General features: G+C 43.4%; 11 protein-coding genes across 11 annotated transcripts; 6 read left to right on the forward strand and 5 right to left on the reverse strand.

Moving 5' to 3' along the window:
• Positions 1–1759: 1759 nt before the first annotated feature.
• On the reverse strand, positions 1760–5787 carry Bfra_004265 (putative chromo domain-containing protein; the record flags this gene model as incomplete). Its single annotated transcript, XM_037334670.1, has 3 exons — positions 1760–4912; positions 5183–5515; positions 5581–5787. The coding sequence occupies 3 exons, from the start codon at positions 5785–5787 to the stop codon at positions 1760–1762; spliced, it is 3693 nt and encodes a 1230-aa protein (XP_037193204.1).
• Positions 5788–7429: 1642 nt separating this feature from the next.
• Bfra_004266 (putative ras gtpase protein) lies at positions 7430–8444 on the forward strand (the record flags this gene model as incomplete). The annotated part of the gene is made up of 5 exons (XM_037334671.1): positions 7430–7450; positions 7524–7536; positions 7628–8017; positions 8074–8154; positions 8216–8444. The coding sequence occupies 5 exons, from the start codon at positions 7430–7432 to the stop codon at positions 8350–8352; spliced, it is 642 nt and encodes a 213-aa protein (XP_037193205.1). The 3' UTR covers positions 8353–8444.
• Positions 8445–8641: 197 nt separating this feature from the next.
• Bfra_004267 (uncharacterized protein) lies at positions 8642–9277 on the reverse strand (the record flags this gene model as incomplete). Its single annotated transcript, XM_037334672.1, has 1 exon — positions 8642–9277. One exon carries the CDS (start codon positions 9275–9277, stop codon positions 8642–8644), a length of 636 nt encoding a protein of 211 aa, XP_037193206.1.
• Positions 9278–10073: 796 nt separating this feature from the next.
• On the forward strand, positions 10074–11125 carry Bfra_004268 (putative ribosome biogenesis protein brx1 protein; the record flags this gene model as incomplete). Its single annotated transcript, XM_037334673.1, has 3 exons — positions 10074–10195; positions 10256–10473; positions 10533–11125. 3 exons carry the CDS (start codon positions 10074–10076, stop codon positions 11123–11125), a joined length of 933 nt encoding a protein of 310 aa, XP_037193207.1.
• A 1050-nt stretch (positions 11126–12175) lies between these two features.
• Bfra_004269 (uncharacterized protein) lies at positions 12176–15312 on the reverse strand (the record flags this gene model as incomplete). Its single annotated transcript, XM_037334674.1, has 4 exons — positions 12176–13271; positions 13316–14678; positions 14864–14883; positions 14966–15312. The coding sequence occupies 4 exons, from the start codon at positions 15310–15312 to the stop codon at positions 12176–12178; spliced, it is 2826 nt and encodes a 941-aa protein (XP_037193208.1).
• Positions 15313–16611: 1299 nt separating this feature from the next.
• On the forward strand, positions 16612–18130 carry Bfra_004270 (putative RuvB-like helicase 2 protein; the record flags this gene model as incomplete). Its single annotated transcript, XM_037334675.1, has 3 exons — positions 16612–16620; positions 16674–16900; positions 16954–18130. The coding sequence occupies 3 exons, from the start codon at positions 16612–16614 to the stop codon at positions 18128–18130; spliced, it is 1413 nt and encodes a 470-aa protein (XP_037193209.1).
• A 348-nt stretch (positions 18131–18478) lies between these two features.
• Bfra_004271 (putative lin1 family protein) lies at positions 18479–19921 on the reverse strand (the record flags this gene model as incomplete). Its single annotated transcript, XM_037334676.1, has 1 exon — positions 18479–19921. The coding sequence occupies one exon, from the start codon at positions 19919–19921 to the stop codon at positions 18479–18481; it is 1443 nt and encodes a 480-aa protein (XP_037193210.1).
• Positions 19922–20249: 328 nt separating this feature from the next.
• Positions 20250–21655, forward strand: Bfra_004272 (putative ubiquitin fusion degradation protein ufd1 protein; the record flags this gene model as incomplete). Its single annotated transcript, XM_037334677.1, has 3 exons — positions 20250–20352; positions 20409–20738; positions 20798–21655. The coding sequence occupies exons 1-3, from the start codon at positions 20350–20352 to the stop codon at positions 21653–21655; spliced, it is 1191 nt and encodes a 396-aa protein (XP_037193211.1). The 5' UTR covers positions 20250–20349.
• A 972-nt stretch (positions 21656–22627) lies between these two features.
• Positions 22628–23863, forward strand: Bfra_004273 (uncharacterized protein; the record flags this gene model as incomplete). Its single annotated transcript, XM_037334678.1, has 1 exon — positions 22628–23863. The coding sequence occupies one exon, from the start codon at positions 22628–22630 to the stop codon at positions 23861–23863; it is 1236 nt and encodes a 411-aa protein (XP_037193212.1).
• A 568-nt stretch (positions 23864–24431) lies between these two features.
• Positions 24432–25313, reverse strand: Bfra_004274 (uncharacterized protein; the record flags this gene model as incomplete). The annotated part of the gene is made up of 2 exons (XM_037334679.1): positions 24432–25184; positions 25248–25313. The coding sequence occupies 2 exons, from the start codon at positions 25311–25313 to the stop codon at positions 24432–24434; spliced, it is 819 nt and encodes a 272-aa protein (XP_037193213.1).
• A 1327-nt stretch (positions 25314–26640) lies between these two features.
• Bfra_004275 (uncharacterized protein) lies at positions 26641–27290 on the forward strand (the record flags this gene model as incomplete). Its single annotated transcript, XM_037334680.1, has 2 exons — positions 26641–26783; positions 27059–27290. The coding sequence occupies 2 exons, from the start codon at positions 26641–26643 to the stop codon at positions 27288–27290; spliced, it is 375 nt and encodes a 124-aa protein (XP_037193214.1).
• Positions 27291–27702: the final 412 nt, after the last annotated feature.

A 27702-nucleotide genomic window follows, 5' to 3' on the forward strand; every position in this document is an offset into this window, starting at 1 on the left:
CTGATATGAGCGCACTTTCAATCTTTTGAATCTTTTGAAGAATCTTTTAGCTCGTCCACGTACCAAAACCTACAAAAAGAATACATGATCATAACCAGAAAAAGCTAAAATTATGAATAATTCAACGTAAAGTATATTGTTACACTTTACAAAGTTGTGAATGACCTCTTCTAGATTCATTCCTTCAAGAAATATAAATTTACATCACCTTTTCATCTTCAAGCCGCACATTTAATGACTGTGAGCCTGCTATGGCCTGATGATATCTCTGTCCTGACTGCATTCGCCCTCTAGCCCTTTCCGTATCACATACAATCCTGCAATATGAAATCTCAACTCCATTAACTATCCTCTAGGTGGCTCATCTCACTGTACGATTGCGAAGGTCTTGCCTCAGTGACACAATGTTTCTCTTCCCTTAGCACAGCCATGGCACAGGCTCTTCTCTATCTTCTGCCACAATCACAACCACAGTCTCGCGATACCAATACATATGGCTCATCTTACTCGTTGGTCGGTTTCAGTATCTTTGCAGCTGTGTAAACAAGAAGGCAAAATTGCAATTGACACACAGCATACCATCGCCTGCAGAACTTCAACCGAAAACACATCCGCTAACTTCTGCAAGCATGTTTTCGTAACAAACTCCCGCTGGAGTATCTCAGCAGGCTTTCAGAAGCAAAAATAATTCTTCATCGCTCCTGGACTCACTCTATCTCGCGGCCAATCCAAATGTACTTCCACAAACGAAAGGGGCCTGAGAGTAGTTGTCATCGATAACTCGGCTCAATATCCATCCATGCAATTTTTAGTGGAGGGCTGTGTGTAATGAAGATGTGTAAATGAGGGCTAGGGGAGGTGCATCCCGTGTTTCTTTGCTTCTCATCCTCCTCCTGTACTCGTATCACTATCGATCTAAGTTCATCAGGTTGCTGGGGAAGGGGGGGGGGATATGAATATTTACTTTTTGACGATCTAAATAGCGCGGCAATAGAGCGAATGGAAGAGACTAACCTTGGCCTCGTAAGAATGCACCCAAGCGACTGACATGAAGCAGTACCGCCAGCGCAAACAGAAGAAAGTCTGAGCATTCTCTTTCCTTCACCGCGCGCAAGTCTCCTTTCCTCTTGCCAATTGTTTCGCTGCCCATGTTCCCAACAATAGAAAGTGCTGTCTAATTGTGTACGGCGTAGAAGTAATGTTTTCTATACGAAGCTAAGTCAAATGGTTATATGGTAATCGATGAGAGTATGAGAGTCATTTCAAGATATGAACTGGAACAACGATAACATGGAACCTTCAGGGGGAAGGGGAGATCACAGGGGGTTTCCCCTCCTACTCCCAGGCACGAGGGCTCTAAAACAAGGCGAGCTGGCCCACAATGCCATTATAGTCTGGCATACATTAGAGGAAGTAGATCGGTCCTTCCTTTCTTCAGACCCCTCTTTTTTCATTAATAAAAAGCTCCAAAATCATTTTATGATACTAATACAACACATGGGACTGCATTTTGCCATATAATCTAATAATATGTACCAGTATAGGGAACACATGACCCTTGCGGCATCTAAAAAGGTTCGACAAAAACTTTGGCACGATGATTATCTTGCAGGCTCTAAATCATTCGAACAGTCAACGCCAACTTATTATTGTTTGTGTAGCTTTGTTGTGTAAAGCATATGGTATCATAATAGCAAGAAAACTCAAAATGTATGAACGCTCAAACTCCACGAGTATCTTCCAAACTCCCTTTCATGAATCAATAGTTAACTTTTACCGGCTCGAAAGGGATTTTGAGCGACTCAAAAACACGATTCCATCGATACTCGATGATATGATTTGAACTCCGTCCTTCACCCGGTTTTCTCCTCCACTCGGGATACCATTCATCCGTAAATTCGTATTTGAATTCCTTCAACTTCACTCCCGCTTTTTCTAACGGGTTTTCATTGGCGCCCAATGGTGCGGTGCTGCAGGCAATAGGAATCGGGTTCCTTCCTCGCCTGGCCCACGCTAACGCGCCTCCTTCCCGGAAAGCCTTGGAATTCGGTGGGAGACTTTCGCTCTCTGGAATCATTCTCACTGGAACACCAAAGCTTCTATTTGATTTTCCAGAACCAATGACGTAGAATCGTCTATAGTTATCGAGATTTGCGTAAGCCCACCCCGCAAACCAAGCGACCAACTTTTTTTCGTCATTTTGATCGATGAGTGGAGGCGCAAAGAGAAATGGACTCCGCGAATTCTCTTCGGATGGATCACGATCGAATGGAGATAGATTGGCAGGAAGATCCCTGCGTAGAATATCACAAAGAAGCCAATATAGATCGAGTCTCGCTGTACACTGTTCGTGACTTAATCCCCTTTCGCTTAATTTAGAAAGCATCGACGGGTCACCAGCAAGGCGTTTCATCAATTCTTGTTGCTCCTCAGCCTTCGAAATTGCAAGTTCCATAAGAAAGCTCGGGAGTTCGTGGCAGCACAATACTCTGATTGAGCCACTTATCGAGCTTTTCAGTTTCTTTTGGTACCATTGCAAAAAGCTAAGTGTCATGACTGGTTCTGCAACCAAGAAGCTTGGTGTGAGGAGTATGGTATACCCTAAAGGTAGGAGGCGTTTTGTTATGACTTGACCCAGTTCGGATTGTTTTTGCATTTGGGAGAATGGCACTTTAGATGTGCTATCTTGGATACACCAAAATGTGTAGTTCATCCCGTCTAGCGTCATGCCATGAATGAGATCTGTATCAGAGATAAGACTGAGCGCAGACGAGTGTATCAGCACAGCTCCAGCGTTGACATGCTTTTTGAAATGGTTCCAGCATCCTGGCTTCTGGTAGCTGTATATCTTGCCGTCGTCTTTGGAACAGCTCTTGAGCCAAGATGCTATCAATTCCGCAAGACGCTGTTTAGATGCAGGAAATATCAAACAAAAGTTGAAGGTGATAGGTTTCTTGAGTTTCTGGTCCTTAAGCTTCAAGTCTATGGTCAATTTTTCGTAATCAAGATGATGGAAGCTTTTCATCATCATGTCACTGTGAGAAAGAGCCGTCAATGAAATTTTGTCGATTGTGGCAGATTCCATAGAACTTGAAATAGGACTTTGAGAACCGAATACCAAGTATTTCAGTGTAGCGTCAGTTGGTAGATCAGGTGTTGCATCTAAATACTTCCATTCTTCAGCCACAGTTGGATAGAGTAGAATAATGTAATTGCTCGAAATACACGCCAAACCAGACATCTGAAGACAGAGATGCTTAGCCATATTTGTAACCGTGTCGCGTACAGCTTGGTCAGCAGGATCGGTGTTGATACTCGCTTGCCAATAATTAGAATGTTGAATATGACTGTATCTCGATTTGAAGTCATGTATGGTACATATTTGGTTGAAATCCAGAATCTCTGCACTCGCAAACGCTCTTGCCCAGTCTGAAGTATTCAGTGGAAGGCTTGTGAAGTCGAGCTTGATAGGTTGCGTCTGTGGACCAAACGTCACTATCTTAATTTTGGTACCTGTGATTTTTACTGTTTCAGCTGCTGAATGATCATCGAAACATTGTTCAGGCTCTGCGATATTTGACTCTAGCGGTGGAAGGTCAGGCATTATATTCATCTCGAAATCCATGGTATCGTCGTCACCGAATATAGGCATAGGTTTTGACTGATGTAGTGAAGACTGTACGCTTTTCTCCCTTGTACTTTCGGAATCGATGACTTTAGGGTGAAGTTGGCTCATGTAGGATACAGAGCGATTATCCTGAGTAGGTTCGTGCGTGAAAGAACAATCTGCACCATTGCGACAATGACCCTGAATCCAGTACCTACAAGGAACGGAACCAGGTCTTGGTGCTACTCGGAGATCGTTATCGGTCGAATGTGCCATTTTGCAGTCAACTCCTTTTGTGCAACTATTATCATGGAACCAGTAATAGCAGACCGACTGCGGACCGTCGATACTGTTTGGAAGCTGTGCTTTGGTTGGCATGGTTTTGATAGATGGATCTGGCGCTACCCATCCGGGAGGCGGCTTTCTGACTGGAATATTTGGATTTGATTCGTGCAGAGAGCTACATGTATCACCCCATCTACAGTCTCCATTCAGATTGTAGAAGAAGCAAATTTGCTGCGACCCAAACCATCCATCTGGGGGCGGGGCAATAGGCAGGAGGGGATCATCTTTGTGAAGATACTTGCAGCTACTATCAGTGCATCCACTGGGTTGAGTAAAGAAGAAACAGATTGTTCGCTTCTCGTACGGAATATGCTGTACCTCTTCCCATGACATTTCAGATGGGTGCAGTGCAGGCAATCGCTGGGAGACTTGTTGCTTCTCGAGAGGCGACTCAACTAGTTCCATGGGCACTTCGTTCTGAGGAGCAGAAGGGGTTCTATAAAGAGTATCTGGTCGTTGTACAGATGAGGATAAAACTTTCGAAGGATTTATCAAGCCACCAGGAATAGCAGCAATATCTGGTGATTTGTCTGCTATAGTTCTCCCGGCCAGTTCCACTTTTCTGAGGATATGCCTGTTCTTGAAATGACGCTGGTCTTTTGACGGATCTGCCGCTGCTTCAATTAAGCTCGCTTTTTGTTTTCTGGGCGCTTTTCCACCAAGAAAAACATTCTGTGACTGTAAAGAAGAACCTCCTCTTGTGGCGCCTCCCCCTCCTCGAATCTTTGAGACTCCTCTAGATAGCGAAGATCCCTTCGGCCCTGAGCTGTTTTTAGACGATGAAGAACTTTCGGGGGTTGCTATCAGTGGATCATCGCTGGCGTTTACCTTGGAAGCTCCATTCTCCTGCGCTGGTGTTTTTGTAGAAGACGAGGCACCCAAGGTCGACTTTTGTCGCGACGTTACGAACAGCGGTTCGTCCGACGATGAATCGGAGTCGATTTGTTGACGTTCCTGAATCTTAGGGAGAGTTAGTCAAAGAGATCTAATATCTCAAACGAGTTAGATGACCAAGAATCCTTTGTTGTCCAAATTCAAACCAGGCGTTCAAGGAGAATGACAATGAATACCATACTCTCGATATACTATCTCTCTGGAAACGCGGTGACTGTATCTGCCAACCAGTCATGGACGTGGAACACTGCGGGAAGAGACTTGATATGTGAGGGTGGTACCAATACCACACAACATGCAGATGGGTTCTTGATTCAAACGAATGTTTGGGCTTACTTTAGATTTTCTAGCAGCTTGAACTTGCTGTTGTCTTTCGGAGTTTCTTGCATCCCTGAGTGTAGCTGTGTTAACTAGCGGATGTGGAATTGTCGTTGGCGTCTCGTCAACACTATCTGCATCAGATTCGTGAGGCGATACGACTATTCCCTGCCGCTTTCTCTTCTCGCGACGTAAACAAGCACGTCGCGCTTTGCCAGCCTCAGCCACCTTCTTTAGAAGTTCCAGTTTCCCGACATCATATGGTGCATCTAAGCCCTGGAGCTCACGAGTTCGTCGTCTTTTCCAAGCGTCAAGAATGCTTTGACCCAATATATTCTTCCTCGGCTCCCACTACCAGAATGTGAGTACTAGAGCTCTCTTTTGGATAGGTTTTGATATTAAGAAAGAGTATTTACCGATGATTCTTCCTCTGGGAATCCTGTCCATCTGATCAGATACAGCGTTTGGCCATCTTCTGTTTTTTGGGCCAGAATGCGTTCAACAATGAACTCATGATCTGAGCCGTATTGCTCTTCATCGGTTGACTCTATGGAAATCTTGGAAATCTCCGCTTCTTCAAGCGAGGTGAACCTCCCTTCTTTTGATGATTGGGTGGAAGTCATTTGGCACCATGAATTTCAAATGGACAAAGGATACCAAATTGAAGGTCGAACGATGTAGTAGAGAGAGGTAGAGGTAGAATGTATTCAATGTTGCCGACTCAACCGAATTCAATTTAGTGATGACAAACGGAAGAGAATGTGACCAGTACCTAGCAAGAAGGCAAAGTGGTTTGTTTGGTTTTAGATAGAAAAAGTATTTGGATGCAAGATAAATAGATTTTGTTGACGGAACGGGATGAGTTACAGGAGAGATTGAAGGTTTATGTTGCAGGACATAGATAAAGGGAAATATTTAAGTTACTTGATTCCTTGTTGAGGAAATTATTTGCTCAAGGAAAAGTTGAACTGAGTCCATTCAACTTGAAATTGAAGCACAGCAAACAATTGCAGAATGCGATGTCACGTGATTACTTTCATTTTGATTATCCAATACTGCACACGACTACTTAGGTAGAAGGAGTTGATGAACAGGGACAAGAGAGTGAGAGGGGTGTGAGAGGTGTGAGAGGGGTGAGAAGAGACAGAATTGATGAGTGAGCCTGGTATGTAGTGAATCTGAAGTGACAGTCAAGTGAAGTGAACAATGGGAATGAGGCTTTCTCAATCTCAAAGAGCCTGGTGGCCCCTCTCCTCTGACTATCTAGCTGACTGTCCTCTCACGTGCCGTCAACCCAACCGCTCTGACATGGAATTTCGAAACCACCTGTCTAAATTCTCAAACAAGCACATGGGAACGAGAACAAAGGAATATAAGCAGATTGAATGTCCATACGGTATCAATCGAGTACTCAATCTAAGAAGTTGTAATTTCGTAGACTTTTTTGGAATCACTGTATTGATTCAATTCCATCGTTGGCCTCGTAATTATCAGAGAAGTGTTCAGGAGTCAATACACAGCCAGGGAGTGTAGTGTACGTACAACGAGACAGTATTCTACCTACTCCTTTCCAACATTCGTCAAGTGCGTGGGTACCTGGTCAGTAATCCCCAGCCAGTATCTATAAAAAAGGAGAGATAAGACAAGGCAAAACCAGCTTCACTTCAACAAGGCCTCGCCATTCCACCAGGGGACCAGAAGGGTGGATGCTAGGGATTCATCAAGTTAGATATCTCATGCCTAGTCCTAGCATACAGTACTTGTTGAGGTGAGTGAAGCTTTTCGAGTATTAATCATACTCATGATTCAATTGATTTCGTTAAGAGTCAGTCACTTCATTGAATTTTGACTTCCATGGTCTAATATCATCCAAATAAAAGTTTCAGGACTGGTGAACCATACCTAGGTGTGAGTAGAAATATAATCGAAATATAATCGAAATATAATCGAAATATAATCGAAATATAATCGAAATATAATCGAAATATAATCAAATTGCTATACAAAGTTGGAATACCAGTCGGGATACAAAGTCGGAGCCACCCAACTTGTAAAATCATCAAAGTTGTGAAATCATCAAAGTTCAAAGTTCAAAGTTCAAAGTCCCCCCAAAAACCCAAAAAAAAAACCCAAACAACCTTACAACCCCCCCGACCCCGGTTTCTCGCATATCCACACCCATCATCCATCTATCCATCGCAACAACGAAATCCGTTACCCTTTCCCCCCTTCAATAATAAATACTATTCTACTTCAACATCAATCATGGCGAATGACGAATACGACGTAAGTATACATCTCCATCAAATTCTATCCATATCACCAACTTAACAGAATGTGCTAACACCTCTTGTGATAGTTCCTGTTCAAGGGTAAATACCACATCCCTCTCCTCTCAACCTTCTTCGTTGCCTTGTGATTATTCTGCCCGGTGGTCGCTCCCTCTAATCTCTTTTCTCATAGTTGTCCTTATCGGAGACTCTGGTGTCGGTAAATCCAATCTTTTGAGTCGATTTACTCGAAATGAATTCAACCTAGACTCAAAATCAACCATCGGTGTAGAGTTCGCAACTCGATCAATTCAAGTGGATGCAAAGACAATCAAGGCGCAGATCTGGGATACCGCAGGACAGGAAAGATATCGCGCCATCACATCCGCTTACTATAGAGGTGCCGTCGGTGCTCTTCTGGTTTACGACATTAGCAAACACCAAACTTACGAAAATGTTACAAGATGGTTAAAGGAGTTGAGGGATCATGCTGACTCCAACATTGTCATCATGTTGGTCGGAAACAAGAGCGATTTAAGGCATCTCAGAGCTGTACCTACGGAGGAGGCCAAACAATTTGCCAGTAAGGAATTCCTCATTTCTACCTCCAAGATGTGATGCTGATCTTTGTCATTGCAGGCGAAAATAACCTTTCCTTTATTGAGACCTCAGCTCTCGATGCTAGCAACGTTGAGCTTGCCTTCCAAAATATTCTTACCGGTATGCCTCCTCTCTACATGTCTATGTATTCGCAAATCCTAATAATGTCTGCCTACTCTAGAAATCTATCGAATTGTATCCCAGAAAGCCCTCGATAACGGTGATTCTGCACAGGCCACTATTGCAAGTGGTACAAATATTACACTTACGCCTCCTCCTTCAGACGAGGCAGCAAAGGGAGGCGGAAAATGTTGTTAAATAGTCAGGCGTTCTTACTTTGCGCAACTACACGGACATATTGGTTGATGGTTGATACAAAGGTGTGGCGTCTTTAAGTGTCATTGCGGGAGCATGGGGGTTACGAAGTCAGGGCTAAGCAAAACGCTCAGCACTCGATGAGCGCGGGCTCAAGGATATCTTCCCTTTTTTTTTCCAATTATGTTGTCCGGTGGTTCTTCCTCTCTGGGATTTCACGTCTGCAACGATCGCTATGCTTGTCTAATGCAATGGTTTTTGTCTTAATATCTCTGTTCTAAAGACTCTTTCCTCAAAACTTTCTTCTTCCACTGTCTCCGTTGACTTGATCTTCGCCCATTTTCCTGATCTCATCACTAGGTTTGACCCACGCGGAACTAGCATCAATCATCTTGGATGTGCCGAACTTATTCACACACCATTCGATGACACCATCAAGTTCCTCCTTGCTTTGTTTCTCGAGAGATGCCTTCTCCTTCTCGCTTCCCTTTCCATTCGTCTCCTTGAACTTCTGGACAGCATCCAAAAACTTTTGGCCATTATCTAAGGACTCCCTATTGCCGGCATTGTCATGCTTCTCCTTCCATGCTTTCCAAGTCTGACCACCCTTTCCCCAAAGCTTTGAATATATTTCTGACTCCTTGACATCGCTGTACCATGCTCTTGAATTATCATAGTCGCCTTCGATTCGATGTAGGATTCCATGTAGATACATGCCCTCGAATGCTGGCGCCGACTGCATATGACGAGCTAAAAAGTGTGCTGATGGTAAGTCGAGATTTAGAAGGTGGAGAGCAGTCTCTAGAGTTGGATGAAGCTGAAGGGAGGCGATTTCCGATGTGAGTGTGGGATCGTGGGGTGAGGCAGGTGGAAGGAGTGGGGCTGGAATCTTGAGAAGGCGACTGTGGATGGATTTGAAAGTTGCCATGATGTTGTGGTATTGTATAAGTATTCTGTAGTTGATCTGGATGAAGAATAGAAGGTCAAATGAAGCAAATACTTGGTAAGTACCTAGATAGTTTGGAAATTTGGTCAACACCTTATACTATCATACAAGCATGGAAATTAACCAGTTAGATTCATGATTTACCACTTGCTGATTGAGAGCGTAATGGAAGACGTCATTACATTGAGAGGGGGAGGTTCCAAAGGAGGCTTGAAAGACATAAATTGACTTCATCATGTACATCTATGCAGTTCACCACGGCGTACATAATATACATCAGGAATCATGAAATACGTAGGTATATCTCAACTGATCATGAGGGTCACTGGTATTTTCAGCCCCCAGTTGGAGTTCCAGATCTGTGTTCTTAATAAAGATTCACATTACATGCAGGAACATGATGCCATGGGGAAGATCTTAATCTATCCTACACCTAGTGAACCAAATACTCCGATACGATACCAAACAAAGTTCCTCGGTACCGGGTCTCCACGTCTCCATCTCTCTCTCCATGTTATTACAGCTAGCCACGAGACTGAGGATTGATCGATTGATAATTAATACCTACTGGGTCGGTAGGACCAATGATCAATTGAATCTTATCCGAATCGCCGAAATATACTAGCAAGGATGTACACAGAGTGTCGCGCTAAGATTAAAGGTCGCGCTTACGCTATCAAGAAATTCTTAAGAAAGTTTGGAGATCTCAAGAACTTTTTTGCGCCCGATAGCATTGAACATATATTTTTAATATACACCACACAATACCACATTTACAATGGCTTCTGTTTATAAGTCATTATCAAAGACCACCGGTCACAAAGAAGACGGTCCTGCAAATGGGGTTAAGAAAAATAAGCAAAGAGTTTTGATCTTGTCTTCAAGAGGAATTACTTACAGGTAAATAAATTTGTACCATTGCAGAGAATCTCAAGAAAAATGCTAACGCTTCACAACTAGACATCGACATCTACTCAATGACCTTGCGTCCCTTCTTCCTCACGGTAAAAAAGATGCGAAACTCGATACCAAGTCGAAGCTTTATCAATTGAACGAATTGGCCGAATTATATAATTGCAATAATGTATTTTTCTTCGAGGCAAGAAAAGGAAAGGATCTTTACCTGTGGATGAGCAAGGCGCCCAACGGACCTACCGTTAAAATGCATATGCAGAATTGTATGTTCATTTTGATATCCTCCTCTTCGGGAAAAGTCTACCTTTCTAACACTTCTTAGTACACACCATGGAGGAACTCCATTTCACCGGAAACTGTCTCAAAGGCTCCCGACCCATCCTTTCTTTCGATGCCTCTTTTGACAAGGAACCTCATCTCCGCGTTCTGAAAGAACTTTTCCTTCATATCTTCGGTGTACCAAAGGGTGCAAGAAAATCGAAACCTTTTATTGACCATGTTATGGGATTCACTTTGGCAGATGGCAAGATCTGGATTCGAAACTATCAAATCAGCGAGGCGGAGCCATCGAAAGTGAAGGGCGCTGAAGAAGAAACTTCCACGAAATCTAAATCGAAGAGCTCGGGAGCCAGCGAGACGGAATGCAACTTGGTGGAGATTGGACCAAGATTCGTGTTGACACCCATTGTCATTCAAGAGGGAAGTTTTGGTGGACCAATCATCTACGAGAACAAGGAGTTCGTGTCGCCCAACCAAGTCAGAAGCGAGATCAGAAAGAAGAAGGCAGGAAGATATAATGCGAGGGCTGAACAGGGTATTGAGAGACTGGCAAAGAAGGGAGAATTGGGACTCAGAACGAGTGGAGGAAGACAGGCGCCAAAGGATGCCCTGGATAATGCCGAGTTGTTTGCTTAGACTGAGAAGATTCCCTAATGGCGTTTGGTGCATGGAAAATATGTATGAGGGAGAAATTAAGAGAAAAGTTTACTTCTTGCGAAACGTGGAACGGCTAACTGCTCATTTGCGGTGTGTGTTAAGAACCAATACAACATCCCTACAGTGTGACACAAACTACACACGCATGTGCTGACCCTTCAAATTCTGTCAAGAAAACGCTCAGTGATAGAAATATCGATGTGCATATTTGCGCCCTTGTATCACCACCAATGCTTATACCCAATCATTGCATGCCCTTCGCGCCATTACTAGCATCAGTCAATACGAAGTCTGATATTCTTTATCGTAGAACTATCAAACGTGCACTCTATCTATCAAAGCGGGGCCTTCTTCGATCGCCACTCGGCTGATGCATCTCAGCCAATGAAACTGCGTAATTTTTTCGATTAGTAATTGATTACTAATGTTCCTACTAGAGCTAATAAAGAGCTAAAAAGCTACTTAATAGATAGTTAATTGGATTAAGAAGATAATCGCATAAATATTAATTTTTATAAGTATTATCTAGTATACTGTTGTAAGATTCTAATTATTAATTTATCAAGTTTATCTCACGATGATTTTATAACTCTAATTCTAGATTTTCTAAGTGAGTCTACTAGGTATATACTCAGAAATCAAAGTAAAGTAAGTGAGAATAAAGACTATTTTAGATAGATAACGTACGTATTCATTATATCGTTAGTGAAAACCAACTTGATGAATTCATATGTATCCCTCAAACCTAATTCGCTTTTTTAAGTGCAAGCCGGTCATGTTAAACCCTGAACAAAGTCTAGTATTAATCCTTAGCTTCGCTTTCAACTGCGCGCAATAATTATCCCGGGGTCAAAGGTCGCTTCAGAACAGAGAAGCAAAATTGGACTTGGCCCAAGGCTAGAACGTGTCATGGTCATTTGCGCATTCAGTAGCGAAAATTTCTAAGCGCGCTGATTTCTACACCGTCAAAAAACCTCGTGGGCTTCGTTAGATTGACTTGTGTTCTTTGTAAATTTGCAAAATTGGATTTCATTTTTTATTGGGTCTCTGGTTCAATTGCTCAAGATCCTCACCACCCTCGGCTCTCTTAGCTTTCTTTCTCAAAGGGCTCCGTGTGTGACCATTGGTCAGACTCTCGGGTCTAGAGAGCTCTGCACCTGTCACATCTTTCCTTTTCTTGCCATTTATCACCGCTTCCTGTGCTGAAGATTGTTGGGCTCGGAGCAGAGTAGACTGAGCAGGCGCAGGAGTATCACCTGCGGCCTCTATGGTATCATTGCTGGAACTCTTTTGAAGATATTCGAGGCCGGCTTGCAGGTCTCCGACTGCTTCAATGAGATCCGCACTCATGTCGGTTAAACTCTTCTGCTGAGTCTCAATCTTTCCATTGAGATCTTGAATCTTAAGATCCAGGGTTGTGTAAGACTGTTTGAGTGTAGTCAACCCAGCTTGAGTGCTTGCGGTAGCTTCATCAAGTTTCTTAGCAGTTGCTCCGAGCTTAATTTGACCTTTAGTCAACGAGTCTACTTCTTGGCGTAAAGACTCGGTAGCTCCATTGCCTGCATTTGTCGGGCTTTGCTTGCGGGCAGATTGGCCTTGGAGGGCCACTACTTGACTCTTCAACCTCTCCAGTTGGGTGGTATGGCTGGAATGTTGCTTCCTCAACTCTAAGAAAGTTCTTTCGGCATTTCCAACATCGGGATAAATTACTTCCAACTGGTGTAGCATGTTCTTCGCTAGATCATCTGTTGATATATTGTTGAATCGACTATTTAAATGCCTTAAGGCTATAGTATTCGCGTTTTGGTCGTTGCTCGTTTCAGTGGCTCGATTAGCAATGCGATTTAGGTCTTGCACGAATACATCCATACGAAACTGGATCTCAGCGATCTTTTCATTGATAGTGATATCATTGCGTTGTATAGATTTTACTTGGTTATCGAGCTCCTCAACGCGTCTAATCCAAACTTGGTCCATTTGTTCACGCTGCTCTTTGTAAAGTTCAAAAGCTTTCTTGACATCCGTGATATCCTGCGCTGCTGTGGAAAATGGCGAGATTCTCGTAACTGGCTTATTCGTGCTGAGAGAATCCATTTTTTTGAAAGAGTCCTCCAATTCATTCAGCCTATATTCATAATTTTCCATCGTGCTTTTCAATTGCTCATTAACTTTAGCATCTTCCTGGGCATAGCGCGGCTAGGAGATCCAAGAGGGCTTTCGATCTTGTCGATTCTTTCCTCCAGAACCCTAATGTCTTCTAGAGCATTACGAATTCTAGTCTGCATCACCCCGATCATTGTTGCGCTTGATCCGCTCGCTATTTTAGAGGGAGTCTGGGATATAGCAATGGACGGAGCTTGAGGAATCTGCTCCAATCGACCAACCTTATCCGTCAGGGAGTTTAATTCCTCCACAGTAGTTCCAAGACTTTTAAGGATGGCCTTATGAGCATCCTTCATGGCGTTTAGCTCCTGTTCGTGAGTTCCAAGTCTTTCGGCGACGTCCTTTTGAGCAGTCTGGAGTTCAATAAACTTTGTCATGTCGTTCTTTAGTTGACTGATTTTTTCCAGGCTAGACGACTTGAAATCATGTACGGAAACCTTGTGAATTTCTGATGACTTTTCGAGGGATGTAACTTTATTTGTAAGAAGTTCAACATCATCAATTTTCGCTTTCAAGATAGTGGATTGTTTGTCGGTCTCCTGCTGGAGCGTTGTCATCTTTTCCTCCAAGTCGTTGATCAGCGCATCATGCTTCTTCAAGGAATTTTCATGGCTATCCAGACGGGGACCGAGTGAAGCAAGCTCGCTACGAGTAGCTTGATGCCGTTGATCAAGCTTTGTAAATTGGTCAGACAGATTATGGTGTTCGTGTTTTGTCTTGGCTTCGCTGGTTTCAATCATTTCTGCAAAGTGTGCCTCACTTCTTTTGATCTCGGCAACAACCTTACGATTTTCGGCTTGACTTTCTTGAAAGCGATCGTTGATATCGGAGAATTGATCTTTCTGATCCATGGCAGCCATTGTTCTTTCAAGGTCCTTCACTTTCTCTTCCAACTTCCCACAACGTTCCTGGAGGTACCTCGAGTCATCTGCGATAGGAGGCGAGGCTTTGATAACCAGGTGAGAGGCAATAATTTTAGCTGCCTCTTTCTGCAATCTCTTGGCCTTCTCAAGCTCTTCGTTGGTTCTCGTAAGAACATCTTCTGCCTCAGCTTTGCGTTTGTTTTGTACATCCATGTGCGTAGGGAAGCTTTGCATGATGAGACTCATCTTCTGTATTTCCTCAACTTGCTGTTTCAGACTCTCTTCGGCCGAGTTTCGTACTTGATTTAACACACTCCTAGAATCCCCTTGGTCGGCAAATTGCATCAACGCATCAATAAGAGATTCTAACTGAGATGATTCTGTAACAGGAACTTGTTTAGAAACGTTGGTAAGAGTGTTGACAGATTTTTCCATAATATTATTTGGTCTCGATGGCATGGAATTTACAGTGGAATTCGAATATCCCTCTCCACGATGATTGATCCCTATAGTTTGTTAGTTTATATTGCATAATTTGATTCTGTCGAACAGAATAAAGACTCGAGTTCGAAAATCACAACATTTTTAATGACTCATCCTACCCCGTCCGCTCAAAACAAGACAAACTATTGCTACTTTCACAAAGAGAATTAAGGAGGATTATTCGACAGAACAGTAGTGTCCTCCTCACGGGGTTTGTCAATATTTGAGCTAGTGTGAACGATTGAGCTTTCCGTGGCTTTCAATTCAATCTAATTTGAAATTATTTCGAAAAGATAATGATGAATTGTACTTGCCTTTTGATGCTGATTCAATATCAGTCGTTGCTGTTGTTGGTCTTGTTGTTATTGTTGTTGTTGTTGTTGTTGGAGAGCAATTATCAGACTTAGGAAGTTGAGTGTTTATCGAGCTGATCTGCTCAGAAGAGCGACTCCCTCGATCTGCCCTCGCCCCATGTCTCTTGGTGCCACTGTCTTTGTTCTCGCGACCTCCATCCAATCTACGATTCTCATGTCCCTCTTCATTAACTTGCCTGTCTCTGGTACCATAATTCTTAGGCGGCCTATGCCTATCACCACGATGGGGACCTGCTGGTCCTCGTAGAGGAGGTTTATCCTCTGAGTGTTTGCGGCTTGACATGGTTGGCGACGACAGGAAAGTACTTCTTTGCCTTGCTTGTCGATGATCGAATCTTGAAAGCCCAATATCAATTTTCAATTAAAGAAGTTGAAAAGCGAGACTGACTTTCCATAGAATGAATTGAAAGAACAAGAAAGTGAGTTCGCCAAGCCGAATACCAGCATTGATAAACCCTCCGAGATGACTTGGTAAGAAAGTTTGCCCTGTAGAGTTGAGAGACTTGTGAATTGAAGTTGAAAATCACCCTTGTCGGCGTGGACTTTGAGAAGATGGTGAAATGTTGAGAGGTTGTAGGAGGTTGTGAAGTGTAAGTAAGTCAGTTGTGGGTTGTGGTTAGAAATTACTCTTACTTCGAAGCAGGTTGAAAGAGCGTGTTTGATATTAGTATGAAAATAAAGTCCCTCCTTACTGCAGACCTTTTCGAAAAAACCCGTGGGCAGTACTAGGTATGTATTTATGAATGAACAAACAGCCAGACGAATTGAGTAAAAGGGTTAAGGTAAGGTAAGGTAAGAAAGGTATACGGAGAGAAAGTGAATACAGGTGAATAGATAGATGGAGATTAAACATGAGAGCTTTCTTAAACCTGATCAAAGTAAATACGCTTCTAGATAAATTAAAATTTAATAGGGAATTTATCTCTACGCTAGCAGGGATAGTATATGTTTAAAAATCAAGCTAAGAGTTGAAATGGCTTAGTACTACCTACTTACCGACGGCACTAGGTGATTAAGGTTGTCTCCTTGCTAGAATCTCGCATCAATTGGATATATTCACCCTTGTGTTTTCATTGGATCAGCGTGAAGGCTTACTAAAGGCTTACTACCAACGTACTACCACTTATTATTTCATACTCGTCGTCTTTTTCTAGTACTGCAGGTAGTGTAGCCATCTACCTAGTACTGCCAACTTACTTCATACTCGTAGTCTTTTCCCGTAATATATTGCGTAGCAGAGATTCGAGCTAGAAATCCTTATTGCCTACATAGGTACACCAGGTACACCAGTCCGACTTATACAGCTATCTATCAGAGATCGATATCTAAATCTAATATCGGTCAGTGCTTGGTCACGCTTGACAACGCTTAAGAAACGCGTCGCGGCACTCATCAGATACCTAAACCTGCCCCCAAAACTTTTTTTTAATCTACCGGATAAGAGAAAAGAGGAACGAACTAACTAATCAACTCAACTAACTTCTCTCTTCCGCCTCGTCCAATTTCATCATAACCTTCCACATCAACAACTATTCTTTTTCCCCTTACCTATTCACCTCTTTCAAATCGCAAATTCTACACCATGGCTGCGGTAAGATTAATTCTTTCCAATTCAATTCTGTATGAAAACTTACAAAATTCTAGTCAATTCAAACCGTCTCGGAGAGCAAAGAGTTGCGCGGGCTCAATTTGATCGCCGCTCATTCTCATATTCGCGGCTTGGGTGTTGATCCAGATAGTCTTGAACCCCGCGCATCCTCCCAGGGACTTGTAGGTCAGGAAAAGGCGCGTAAAGCTGCTGCCGTCATTTTACAAATGGTCAAGGAAGGGAAGATAGCAGGTCGAGCAGTCTTAATTGCGGGTCCTCCGAGGTATGTAATCGTAGAGTTCGTCATGAAAATCTATATTGACCGGTGTCTATCAGTACTGGAAAGACGGCGATAGCAATGGGAATGGCACAATCTCTAGGCTCGGATGTGCCATTTACCATGTTGGCCTCTTCAGAAATATTCTCCCTCGAAATGTCAAAAACCGAAGCCCTTACTCAAGCCTTCCGAAAATCGATAGGCGTGCGCATAAAGGAGGAGAGTGAGATGATTGAAGGAGAGGTCGTTGAGATCCAGACCGACAGGAGTGTAACGGGCGGTACGAAGCAGGGCAAATTAACTATCAAAACCACCGACATGGAGACGATATACGACATGGGAAGCAAAATGATCGATTCCATGACAAAGGAGCGCGTGATGGCAGGTGATATTATTTCAATTGACAAATCCTCGGGCAAAATTACCAAGCTGGGGCGATCATTCGCAAAATCAAGAGATTACGATGCAATGGGTGTAGATACAAAGTTCTTGCAGTGCCCTGACGGAGAGCTGCAAAAGCGCAAAGAGGTTGTCCACACTGTGAGTTTACACGAGATCGATGTCATCAATTCGAGAACGCAAGGTTTCTTGGCTCTCTTTTCAGGAGATACTGGAGAAATCAGAAGCGAGGTTCGCGATCAGATCAACACGAAGGTTGCAGAATGGAAAGAAGAAGGAAAAGCCGAAATTGTGCCTGGCGTTCTTTTCATCGATGAAGTCCACATGCTGGATATCGAATGCTTTTCTTATATTAATCGCGCGTTGGAAGATGAGCTCGCACCTATCGTCATAATGGCAAGCAACCGCGGAAACTCTAGAATTCGAGGCACGAATTATAAAAGTCCCCATGGATTACCACTTGATTTCTTAGATCGGGTCGTCATTGTTAGCACTCATCCATACGCCAAGGAAGAGATTCAGCAGATACTCTCCATTCGTGCACAAGAGGAGGAAGTCGATGTTTCCCCCGATGCACTAGCTTTACTTACTAAGATTGGGCAAGAAACTGGTATCAGATATGCCAGCAACCTCATTACCACATCACAACTTATCTGTGCCAAGCGAAAGGCCAAGCAAATTGGTATCGAAGATGTACAACGGAGCTTCACTCTCTTCTTCGACTCTGCACGTAGCGTAAAATTTGTTACAGACTTTGAAAAACGTCTCATTGGGGAGGAAGGAGGTGTGAATTTGTCAGTGACCAATGGTCATGGCGATGCAATGGAACTTTCATGAATGACGAAGGGCTCAAAGGGTTTTAGATGTGATCGTTTGGCGTTGGTCGTTCCTATTGGCTGTGGCAAGCAAAGCAAATAGTAGAACTTTATGTTGTATATTAGGGCTGACTAAAAGTGGGCGCAATTACGGAGATGTAATGGAATGGGCAAACTTCCCTTAATGAGATATAGTGCAATACACTAATCCTATGAAATGTGAATGACTTGGAGATGTCATAGCTCATGTGATCAATTGAGAACGATGTACTTGTCTTTGCACTATCGCGGCAAAATAAGCCAACTTTAACATGTAACTACAAACTAATTACGCCCATTAATTCTTTGTATCCCGGGTATCATGGCATAATCATACAAAATCCGCAACTCTACTCCAATTACCCTCCTGCCCTACTCGTTTAAACTCGACTCCCTCTCCAAAGTAGCCCGCATCTTGCCATGCTACCATAGTCGGGCCATCAAAAGGACCTTGTTTGGCAGCCCCGTCCCGACCATCTGTCCATCTATATTCCCACATTTTGGTGGGCGCGGGGCCATTCTCTTCGTTCACAGCCACTTCTTCAGGTGGCTCTTCCCAGTCTTCGCCCGTCTCTCTCCGATATTGTCGTATAAGCATCTCTCTCTCCTGCTCATAAACGTCCGTTTGACCTCTTATGAGCAATTGATCAGCAGCGCCTGTAATAGCATTTATGGCATCTCGTATCCTGATCTGTTCTGGGTCTTCAATCTTCTCAGCATCCACATCCATAGAATCATCCTTTTGGGTTTGCTTCTTTAATTTCCATTTCGGTATTTTCTTCGTCTTTACCTGGCTCTTTCCAAGCCTTGCGAGCGCCTCGAGAACTGTCTCGGCTTTATCCAGTCGTAATATTAATGTTCGTAAGATATCTGAGAGTAACATGGCATCATCCTCGAGCCTTTTTTGCCGCCGTTCCTCCTCCCTTTTCTCGTGTGCTTCTGCGGCTTTCTTCATATCCTTCTTACTGATTCCTTCCAGCCAAGTGTCGTGCACTGCGTCTCGATCCGCTGCATTTCGCACAAAATTGCCGTTCGCATCAAATTTGCCTTCTTCCTGTTCAGCCTTCATATTGAAGGCATCGACCTTAGGGGCATTCCTCTTCAATCCGCCGGCGCCAACCTCCTCGTCCACATCTTCTTCTTGCGCGGCCAACACGGCATCTTCTTCGTCATCGCTGCTCTCTTGGTCGTCCATCGCATGCGTTGATAACTTTCCTTTTGGGTCCAATGCAAAGTTCCCAGATACATGACCTCCACTCTTGCTGCCTAAGACTTGACCTTCGATCTCATCTTCCTTCAAGAATCGTACTTCTTTCCCTTTTTTGCGAGCCTTCAGTTCACTCTCGTCCTCATCGCCGTCCGCAAATTCATCCTCCAAGTCTGCAAACATGTCCGCATCTTCCTCCATATCCGTCTTCCCATTTGTCGCACCAGGTTTCTCCTTGCTATATCCATCTAGCGCTTCTGCCAGGTTTACCTCGCCCTTCTTTCCTTTGGCTCTTTCGTCTGCACGCGCGTCGAAACCCTCATTATCAGAATCCGAATCGTAACCATCGATATTAACCGCTCCTCTTTTGGTACCAGTTCCTCGGCTTCCGATAACATCTGCATCCAGAACTGCATCTTCCTCCGGTTCGTCAGCTACCAAAGCGGATGGGTTTCTGAGATCGAATTTTGGTTTCTTTGAAGGGCCATCCTCATCTTCATTCCGATGTGAACGAGCAAATTCTTCACCAGCACGTTTCGGTCGCGCAGCTGCGTATCTGGAAGACATATTTTGTTGATAACTTTGCTATCCCTTTGAATTGAGAAGCTTCGAGACTTTGAAATATGAATAATATAAAGTGAATACTGAGTACTTTCTTTGCAAGGATCGGGAAACATTTGAAGCTTTAAGGTTTCGGAGTTAAGAGTCCCCCGCCATTTAAAGCAACCGAGAGAGAGAGCTGGTTCCTGCGTCATCTCTTGACAGCCTTTGAGCTACTACAGCTTATCAACTTACTATAAACTTTCATACTACACCAACACACTCCAAGAACGACATCTACTTACAAAGGCCATACAAACAATTTAATTACGAATAAATTTTACAAGAATATCTGAACTTCACTTCTCATCCAACATTTTCAAGGCTTTCGTTTTTTTACGATACAGATTTTGCCCATCGTACCATAAGATACAGATTTTACTTATCCAAAGAAAATGGTATGTGAAATGATCCGCAGACAATATGTCCCTTCGCATACTGATGGAATTAATAGTCATACTCGGGCTTTTATGAAGGAGATGACCCAGCTGCCATGTATCAAATGTTGCAGCAGCGCGGAATGCGAGGGCCTCCCAAACGTTTCGATGAATACTACCGATGTTATCCAACGATCATGATACCCGGTCCTGAACGAGACAACCTTAATTATGGAGGGAAGATTATTATGCCCCCATCTGCTCTGGAAAAGCTTACTCGATTACACATTACGTACCCTATGCTTTTCGAGCTCATCAACAGTCGACATCCCGATGGACCAAAATTAACACATGCTGGTGTACTGGAGTTTATTGCGGATGAAGGAAAGGTTTATCTTCCACACTGGGTACGCACCCTTTCTGTCTCATCGAAAAGTGTTTTATTAATCTAACCACCTAACTCCAGATGATGCAAACCCTTGGACTTGAAACTGGGGATCTCTTCCAGATCAAATCGACCGATCTTCCCCCTGCCTCACTTATCAAACTCCAACCTCAATCCGTCAATTTCCTCGACATCTCCAACCCAAAGGCCGTACTTGAAAAAGCGTTTCGTGACTTTTCTACGGTCACTAAAGGCGATATCTTTAGCTTCCACTATAATGATACTATCTACGATATTGCGGTGTTGGAGGTCAAGCCAGTTACTGACAAAATGGGGGTTAGTATGCTCGAAACGGATGTTGAGGTCGACTTCGCAGCTCCGTTGGGCTATGTCGAGCCAACTCCGGTCAGGGGTAATGGTAGCGGAACCAGCACACCCAGAAGTGCCATCGGCGGTTTACCTGCAGGTGGCATGCTTCACAGTCAAGGAACCATGGCACAGGCCATCAACTACGATGCCATTGCACCAACGTCTAATTCTGTCGCACAAGGCGCAAAAGCGGCCTCATCCAACTTTGTATCTGGAGGTCACAAACTGAGCGCCAAGAAGGGCACAAAGACCCCCACACCTACTGCGTCAACTCCCGTTGCTGGAGCTAGCACGAACACTCCTGCTGTATCGGTTCGAAGAACGAATGGTCCTCAACCTCTTCGATTACCACCCAACAAACTTTTCTTCGGTTACGAAGTCAAACCAGTCAAAACCCAAGCTGATAAGGACAAAGAGAATGCAGATGCAAAGCAGCCCCATTTCTCGGGGCAAGGACAATCACTGAAGACCGGCAAGAAGGTGGAGGCCAAAAGCGAGCCAGCTCCAGAGCCTCAAGCCAAGAGCGACAGTATAGGTCGGAGGCTGGATGGAAAAGATGCCAACAAGTAGTGGAATAGAAGCGGATATATCATAATGATGGTGGCGTTTAAAGGCGGGTAGCCTCTCTGGCGTTCGGAGGTTTGGCACATAATGCTGCATGGGAAGGAGGTCATCTTATGCTATTTAGATCTCTGCGTTAAAGAAAGTCTGCATTCTGATGATACCAGTAGGTATGGAATTCTGTGAAGCAATCTGTATTGTAGTCAAAAGGCACTGGAAATTGTTTAGGTGACCAACGTCCACCAAAGTTATTCAGAGATCTTTCATTCGTATGTCAAACAATGCATTGCCTAGTATCCAATCGCATTTTTCTCCGAGATCACGACTGGAAAGTAGAAGAGCTTTCGTAGTGGACACGAAAAACCTCGAGATTATCACCATTCACAGCGGCCTTCCAAATTTCATGGTTTCATTTCCCAATATAGTAGGCATAAATGGAACTGTGCAAGTATCTATCGAACCCCCTCTTCCTGCCATATTTGAGGATACACTTCGAGCAGGTTATTCCGAATATGTCTGCGCTCCTTCTTCAAGAATATCAACGTGATCGATCATATGCTAAATCCTCCTGTTCCTTATCCTTCTTGGGATACATAATACTTCAGTTATTCAATGCAACATAATTCTACTTTTGTGGACTTGTGTGGACATCTTTTCTTGTTGGAAACCATCAATAGCACAGTTATCGATACGCATCTACCATAAAATACCATTCAAATACTGTTTATGGAAGACATACGTTGTCATTGTAAGTATACTGTTGGCGCTGACCCAAAAGTATTGGTGAGCGCCTTATGAAGCATGAACCTTCTTGACAAATCGAAGAGACATCAACATTCATGGCTAACAGACCGGATGGCTTTTAGAAATTCTCATCTTAATGATTAGACCCTAGCGGAAGAAATACATCACTCGCAGCGACGATTTTACTGATAAGATAATCCATATATTACTCGTTGCTGAGGCTCCATCACATCCAGAATGCCAACTTCCCGTGGCAGGAGACGAAAGTTTTCTTCTCAGGAGGATGCGTACCTTTCCAATTTCAGAGAATGGCGAAATGAAGAAGTCTCGGAATCATGGGCTCAGTTTCTCACCAGATACGAGAAGAAATTCTGGGCCGATCCCCATAGTTCGGGGTCACTGTTTCGAAGGGCCGAAAAGCTTTCTGGTCATCGTCATCAGACTCTATCTCGAGTTGATGAAATGATGCATCATATGCTTAAGATGCGCAAATCGAGTCTCTTATGGACATGGGGAAGAATTGGCCAGGCATTTGGTACCAATGCGAGGACGGCTTCCGCGGCATATAAGAATTTCTTAGAGAAGAACGGAATCGACGAAGACGAGAATGAATCTCGTCGTATAATGTGGACTGAGTCAGACAGGAGGAGACTCGGTAGGGCGCGTCATCTCGGTTACTCATGGGAACGTATATCTAAGCAATTTGGTCACGAGGAGTATATCTGCATGTCGGCACATTACATACAATCTTACGGGGGGAGCAGGTCTGGGCATTTGAATGCCTCTTTCCATCCAAAGTATTTCTTCTCTTATATTGGAAAGAGCAGCGGGCGTCCCATACAAAAGTCAGCGGGTGCACCGGAAGTTAAGGATGAGGGAGAAGATTATCAATGGGTGAAGAGTCTCGTTACACGAAATGAAAGAGAACAATCACAGCCTAATTCTGGCGTCACAAATGCTAAACAATCGGGAAGCGGTAGTTCACAGTCATGCTTCACTGATTTGGAGCACATGAAGAGCCATTCTGTATTGAAGTTAGAACACAATTCTAGGATGATCGACCGTATACCAACAAAGCACTCGCTTGATGGAAGCAAGGCTACAATTGCACCGACATCTCAGGCCGACAGCCGTTATTATGCTCCCTCAAGAACAGCAAGGCCAATATATAGAGACAATCTTGCTAAAATGAGACTCAATGGATGTGCGGCGAGCCCGAATTCTCTACAAAAACTTGATTCTCGGCAACTTGGAACCCGCCGCCGAAATGAGTTTGGTCCCAGAGGTCTCGTCAAGATTGACACAGAGACGGTCAGCCACTGTTTTCCGGCCAGTCTCAAAAATTTGAGAAGTTACAAGCCCATCTGCAGTTATGAAGAACTAGATGGACCATATGTAAAGGTGAAGGAAGAAGTGGAAGATGATGAAAGCAATAATAACATGACGTATTGCATGATTAGTGAAGCAAGATGACTTGAATTCATCTCTGCAATATTGAATGATACAGGCCTGGGATGTATCGTTTGAGAACTTTGTACTTTTTTTAAATTTGTCACGTTGTTGACAAACCTGTGAAGAGGGAGATGTTGGACTTTTGGGACAGCATTATTAGCCAAACATGTATTATCTTCAAATTCTAGGCTTTATCCGCGGTCAGGAGTATTCGTCAGAGGAAAATGGTCCATTTGCTTAAAGTATCAAAACCCTAAAAGGAAAGAATTTGATTCAAATCGACAAGCAAATAGTACACAGTGAAGCTAAGCAAGTTATTCTGACCCCCTACTTCCCAAATTTCAGTGAAACTCTACTTCAAGAAGAACGCACAAGAACCAATATCGTAGTTTTTTTTTTCCTCTTGAACAAAATGCCATGCCCGTGACCCAGGGTGCCCAATATTCCAGACTACAGTCTCAAAATGAAGATTATCAAATCCCCGAATCAATTAACACATTCAAATCATTTAAAATTTATTGAAATTTATCGAAATTTATCGAAATTGAACTGTTTTCAAAATTTCTAACTGCTTCTAGAAATCAAACCCTTATATTGTTGGACTGCAGTCCGGACTATTGGATACCCTGTGCAGCCTGTCCTGAATACTGGTGGTATCATATCCACTGATGCTTTGGGCCCAGGGATCAAAACAATATCCCTGCTCATCTCGATACGCGGCTCCGAAGGACTCCTTATATCCAGTTTGTTCGTGAAGAGGCGGACCAAAGAATGAAGTTTTCGGCATACGGTTGTTAAGACTTGCCGTGCTGCTCATGGAACTGTTGAAACTAACAATACCAGGGATAGGGAAGTTGAGACTGTTTGGAGACGTGGGTGAGTTCATTGAGAAAGGGGTTTCGAGACAGGAGGACTCTGCTGGAGTGGAGAAAGAGATATAGAAGTCGGGCTCGGTCTTCATCTTTGACTGAGGAGTGATGGGTATGGCGGGCTCGCGCTTGGCGACTTCTAGTATGGGAAACGAGTTGCTATGATTCGTCTCCATGTCACTTATATTCATGTAGAGGGGTGTATGAGCGTTCTGAGACTCATATTTCAGGTGAAAGGGAAGGTTCGCGCTGTCGAGAATGTCCTTCTGATTTTTGAGTTTGGGCTCTCGTTTGGCGGATTTTTTCTTCTCGATCCTGGAACGTCGAGGAGTAGCAGTCTTCCTGGCATGGACGGGCGATGATGTTGCATTGTCCATTTGTTTCTTGAATCGAGAGTAGCGCATTCGAGCAGCGTGACCGTTGGTAATTTCTTGAGAAAGAATAGGATCATGCGCTACTTTATTCCAATCAATCTGTGCAGTCATTGTCAGTATTTCACTCACACTGAGATGTTCCATTCAATGAAGATTGCATACATCTTTGAGGCATTTTTGACTGAGTATTGCATATAACAAGCGATTAATGGCTCCGTCGTTGGTCATTGTTTTATCCGCTCTTAAGCTTTGATGACCGCGGGGTAAAATACGTGACTTCGAGTGACTTCGAAGTATTTAAAGGGGGAGATAAGGAAGGTAGACTGGGAGGAGTAGAAAGCCCTGTAGTGTAGATAGCGGGGTATCAATGTTTCCCTCGCTGATGCAATAGGGCACAGATGGCGTTTTGAGGTCTTGCTTTTCAAGGCGAAGAAGCACAAATGTTGGAGAGCAGCAAGAATAGTGATTTGAATGTTTGAAAAGAAGCATGTGAGGATCTGTGAGGGGAAGCTATAGAAATATGCATCTTGATGCACTAATCTTGCGTAGATTTTAGTAGTAAAATGTGCATTTTCCAAGCTGATTTTATTGAAAGGGAACTTAAAGAAGATTTAATATTCTGTTGAACTGCACACAGATATTGCCTTTGGTAGGGATGTATGTAGTCAATCAATGATCTGAAAGGAAGTTGAAGATATCAGAAAGGTATTCAATCTGCTAATTTGTGGCACGGTGATTACGACCGTCGCTCGTGCCCCTTTTCAGTAGATATATGAATACAACACCAGGGCTTGGAGGAATTATCAAACAAAAAATTGACGAGGTGACTTTCCTTCTCCTTTTTATGTATGCTTAGGTAGCTTGAATGAATGGAACAAGTAAGAGTGTAGTAAGGAAGGCCAAGTGATTGATTGATGATAAAAACAATACCCGAGACACGCACGACATGGGGACAAACACTCTTTGGGGTGTGTTTGATAAAGCTACATTCATCTACTTCTTATGATGCTACCTATCAATCATGATTGAAGATGTTGTGGTTATTTGCATTAGTTCCCTGCCCTGCTCCAATTCTACATTTGCTTTGCCTCACTCAATATCGTATGATTGCATGAATACCTCCTACCTAGGTAGACAAAAGAATGTGAAGATTGAGCAACGCACTATGTAGGCATGAAGATGATCAAAGCCTATTGAATTATGACCTGTGGTTGAACGAATGATGAAGTGAAGATTCAAAATGTTGAAAATGTAAGTTAAATTCTAGAAACTCTTCAAGGGAATCTATTACAATACAAGGTCTTGCATACATCTACCCTCTGAGTACCTACCTACCTAATGATACACTCTTAATTCACTCACTTTTACAAATCATGTCATTTGTTTAGACATTCACTATTCTCATGATTTATCTCTCCGCAATCTTCCTCAATCTTGTTTCTATCCTCCACCTATCTTCTTCCCAAACCTACAGCTTTATCCATCTACAAACTCAAACTCAAGCAGCAACAACAAGAACAAGAGTAACTTCCGATCTCGCATTCATTCATCAGTTATGCCTTCTCAGTGGGATCATAGGGCTGACAAGGATTTGTTGTTGGCTATCATCGAAGGAAATAATCTCAAGGCTATTGAATGGCCGACAATTTCAGAGAGACTCCAGAAAAAAGGCTATTCTTTTACCAAGGAGGCTTGCCGGTACGTAAAGAAGTTTTTTTCAAATTTTATCCACGGTCTATGTGTGTTCCTTGACTTATATCAAAGATTCTGATCGTTGTTTCGATTCCAATGGTCTATCTCCAATCAAAATTGAAGTCCAGTGCTTCTCAACTACTGTACATTACTATTCTGAAATCACCATCCCCATATATCTCCACCTGCATAATGGTTGGCTTCCTAAATTGCAACAATTCCATCTCTACCAAAGCCCCTCTCAAACAATTCTTGCTCGAAGACTGACCAAGCAATGAAAGACAACATTTCCAGAAGATCAGAAAAGAATCTCGCACCGGCTCTCCCTCTGTTTCCACCAGCACCACTCCTGCTGTCACTTCTGTCAAGAAACGCAAGTCCAAGGCTGCTTCTATTGAGGAGGAACAAGAGAATGATGACGAGGAAACACCCTCGAAGAATCAATCGAAGCGGGTCAAGAAAGAAAGTGATGATCAATCTGCCGCTGAACTAGGAGTCGAGAGTGAGGAGTGATTGTGGTCAATGATCGTCGGTAAGTACTACGTCATCGCTGTTGGTAGATAGCCCTAGTGTGATGCTGACAGAACCGAGATGCTGACAATTGCATAGTCTCGATAATGCTTGGCTTAGGGGGATATTCTCTCTCGCTGCATATTATACGGTAGCCAGGATGAAGAAGATTGGGCTGCGCATATTAGACATCAAAGACGGGGCAACAAAGTAACTCGTAGTCTGTCTGACCTCACTTGGTTTTAGATGGTTGAGCTTTCTTAAGTCAGCGACGGAGCATTGGAGGGATAGTTTTTCTGCAAATAGTGTCTTACCACGACAGTGGTCATTGATCTCATCACTGGGATTTGTCTTACTTCGTGGAAAATGATAAATACTCAGCATACTCAGCATACTCAACTTCCAACCTTTTCTC

Source organism: Botrytis fragariae (genome assembly GCF_013461495.1).
Source record: "Botrytis fragariae strain BVB16 chromosome Unknown tig00000050, whole genome shotgun sequence".
Classification (NCBI taxonomy): domain Eukaryota; kingdom Fungi; phylum Ascomycota; class Leotiomycetes; order Helotiales; family Sclerotiniaceae; genus Botrytis; species Botrytis fragariae.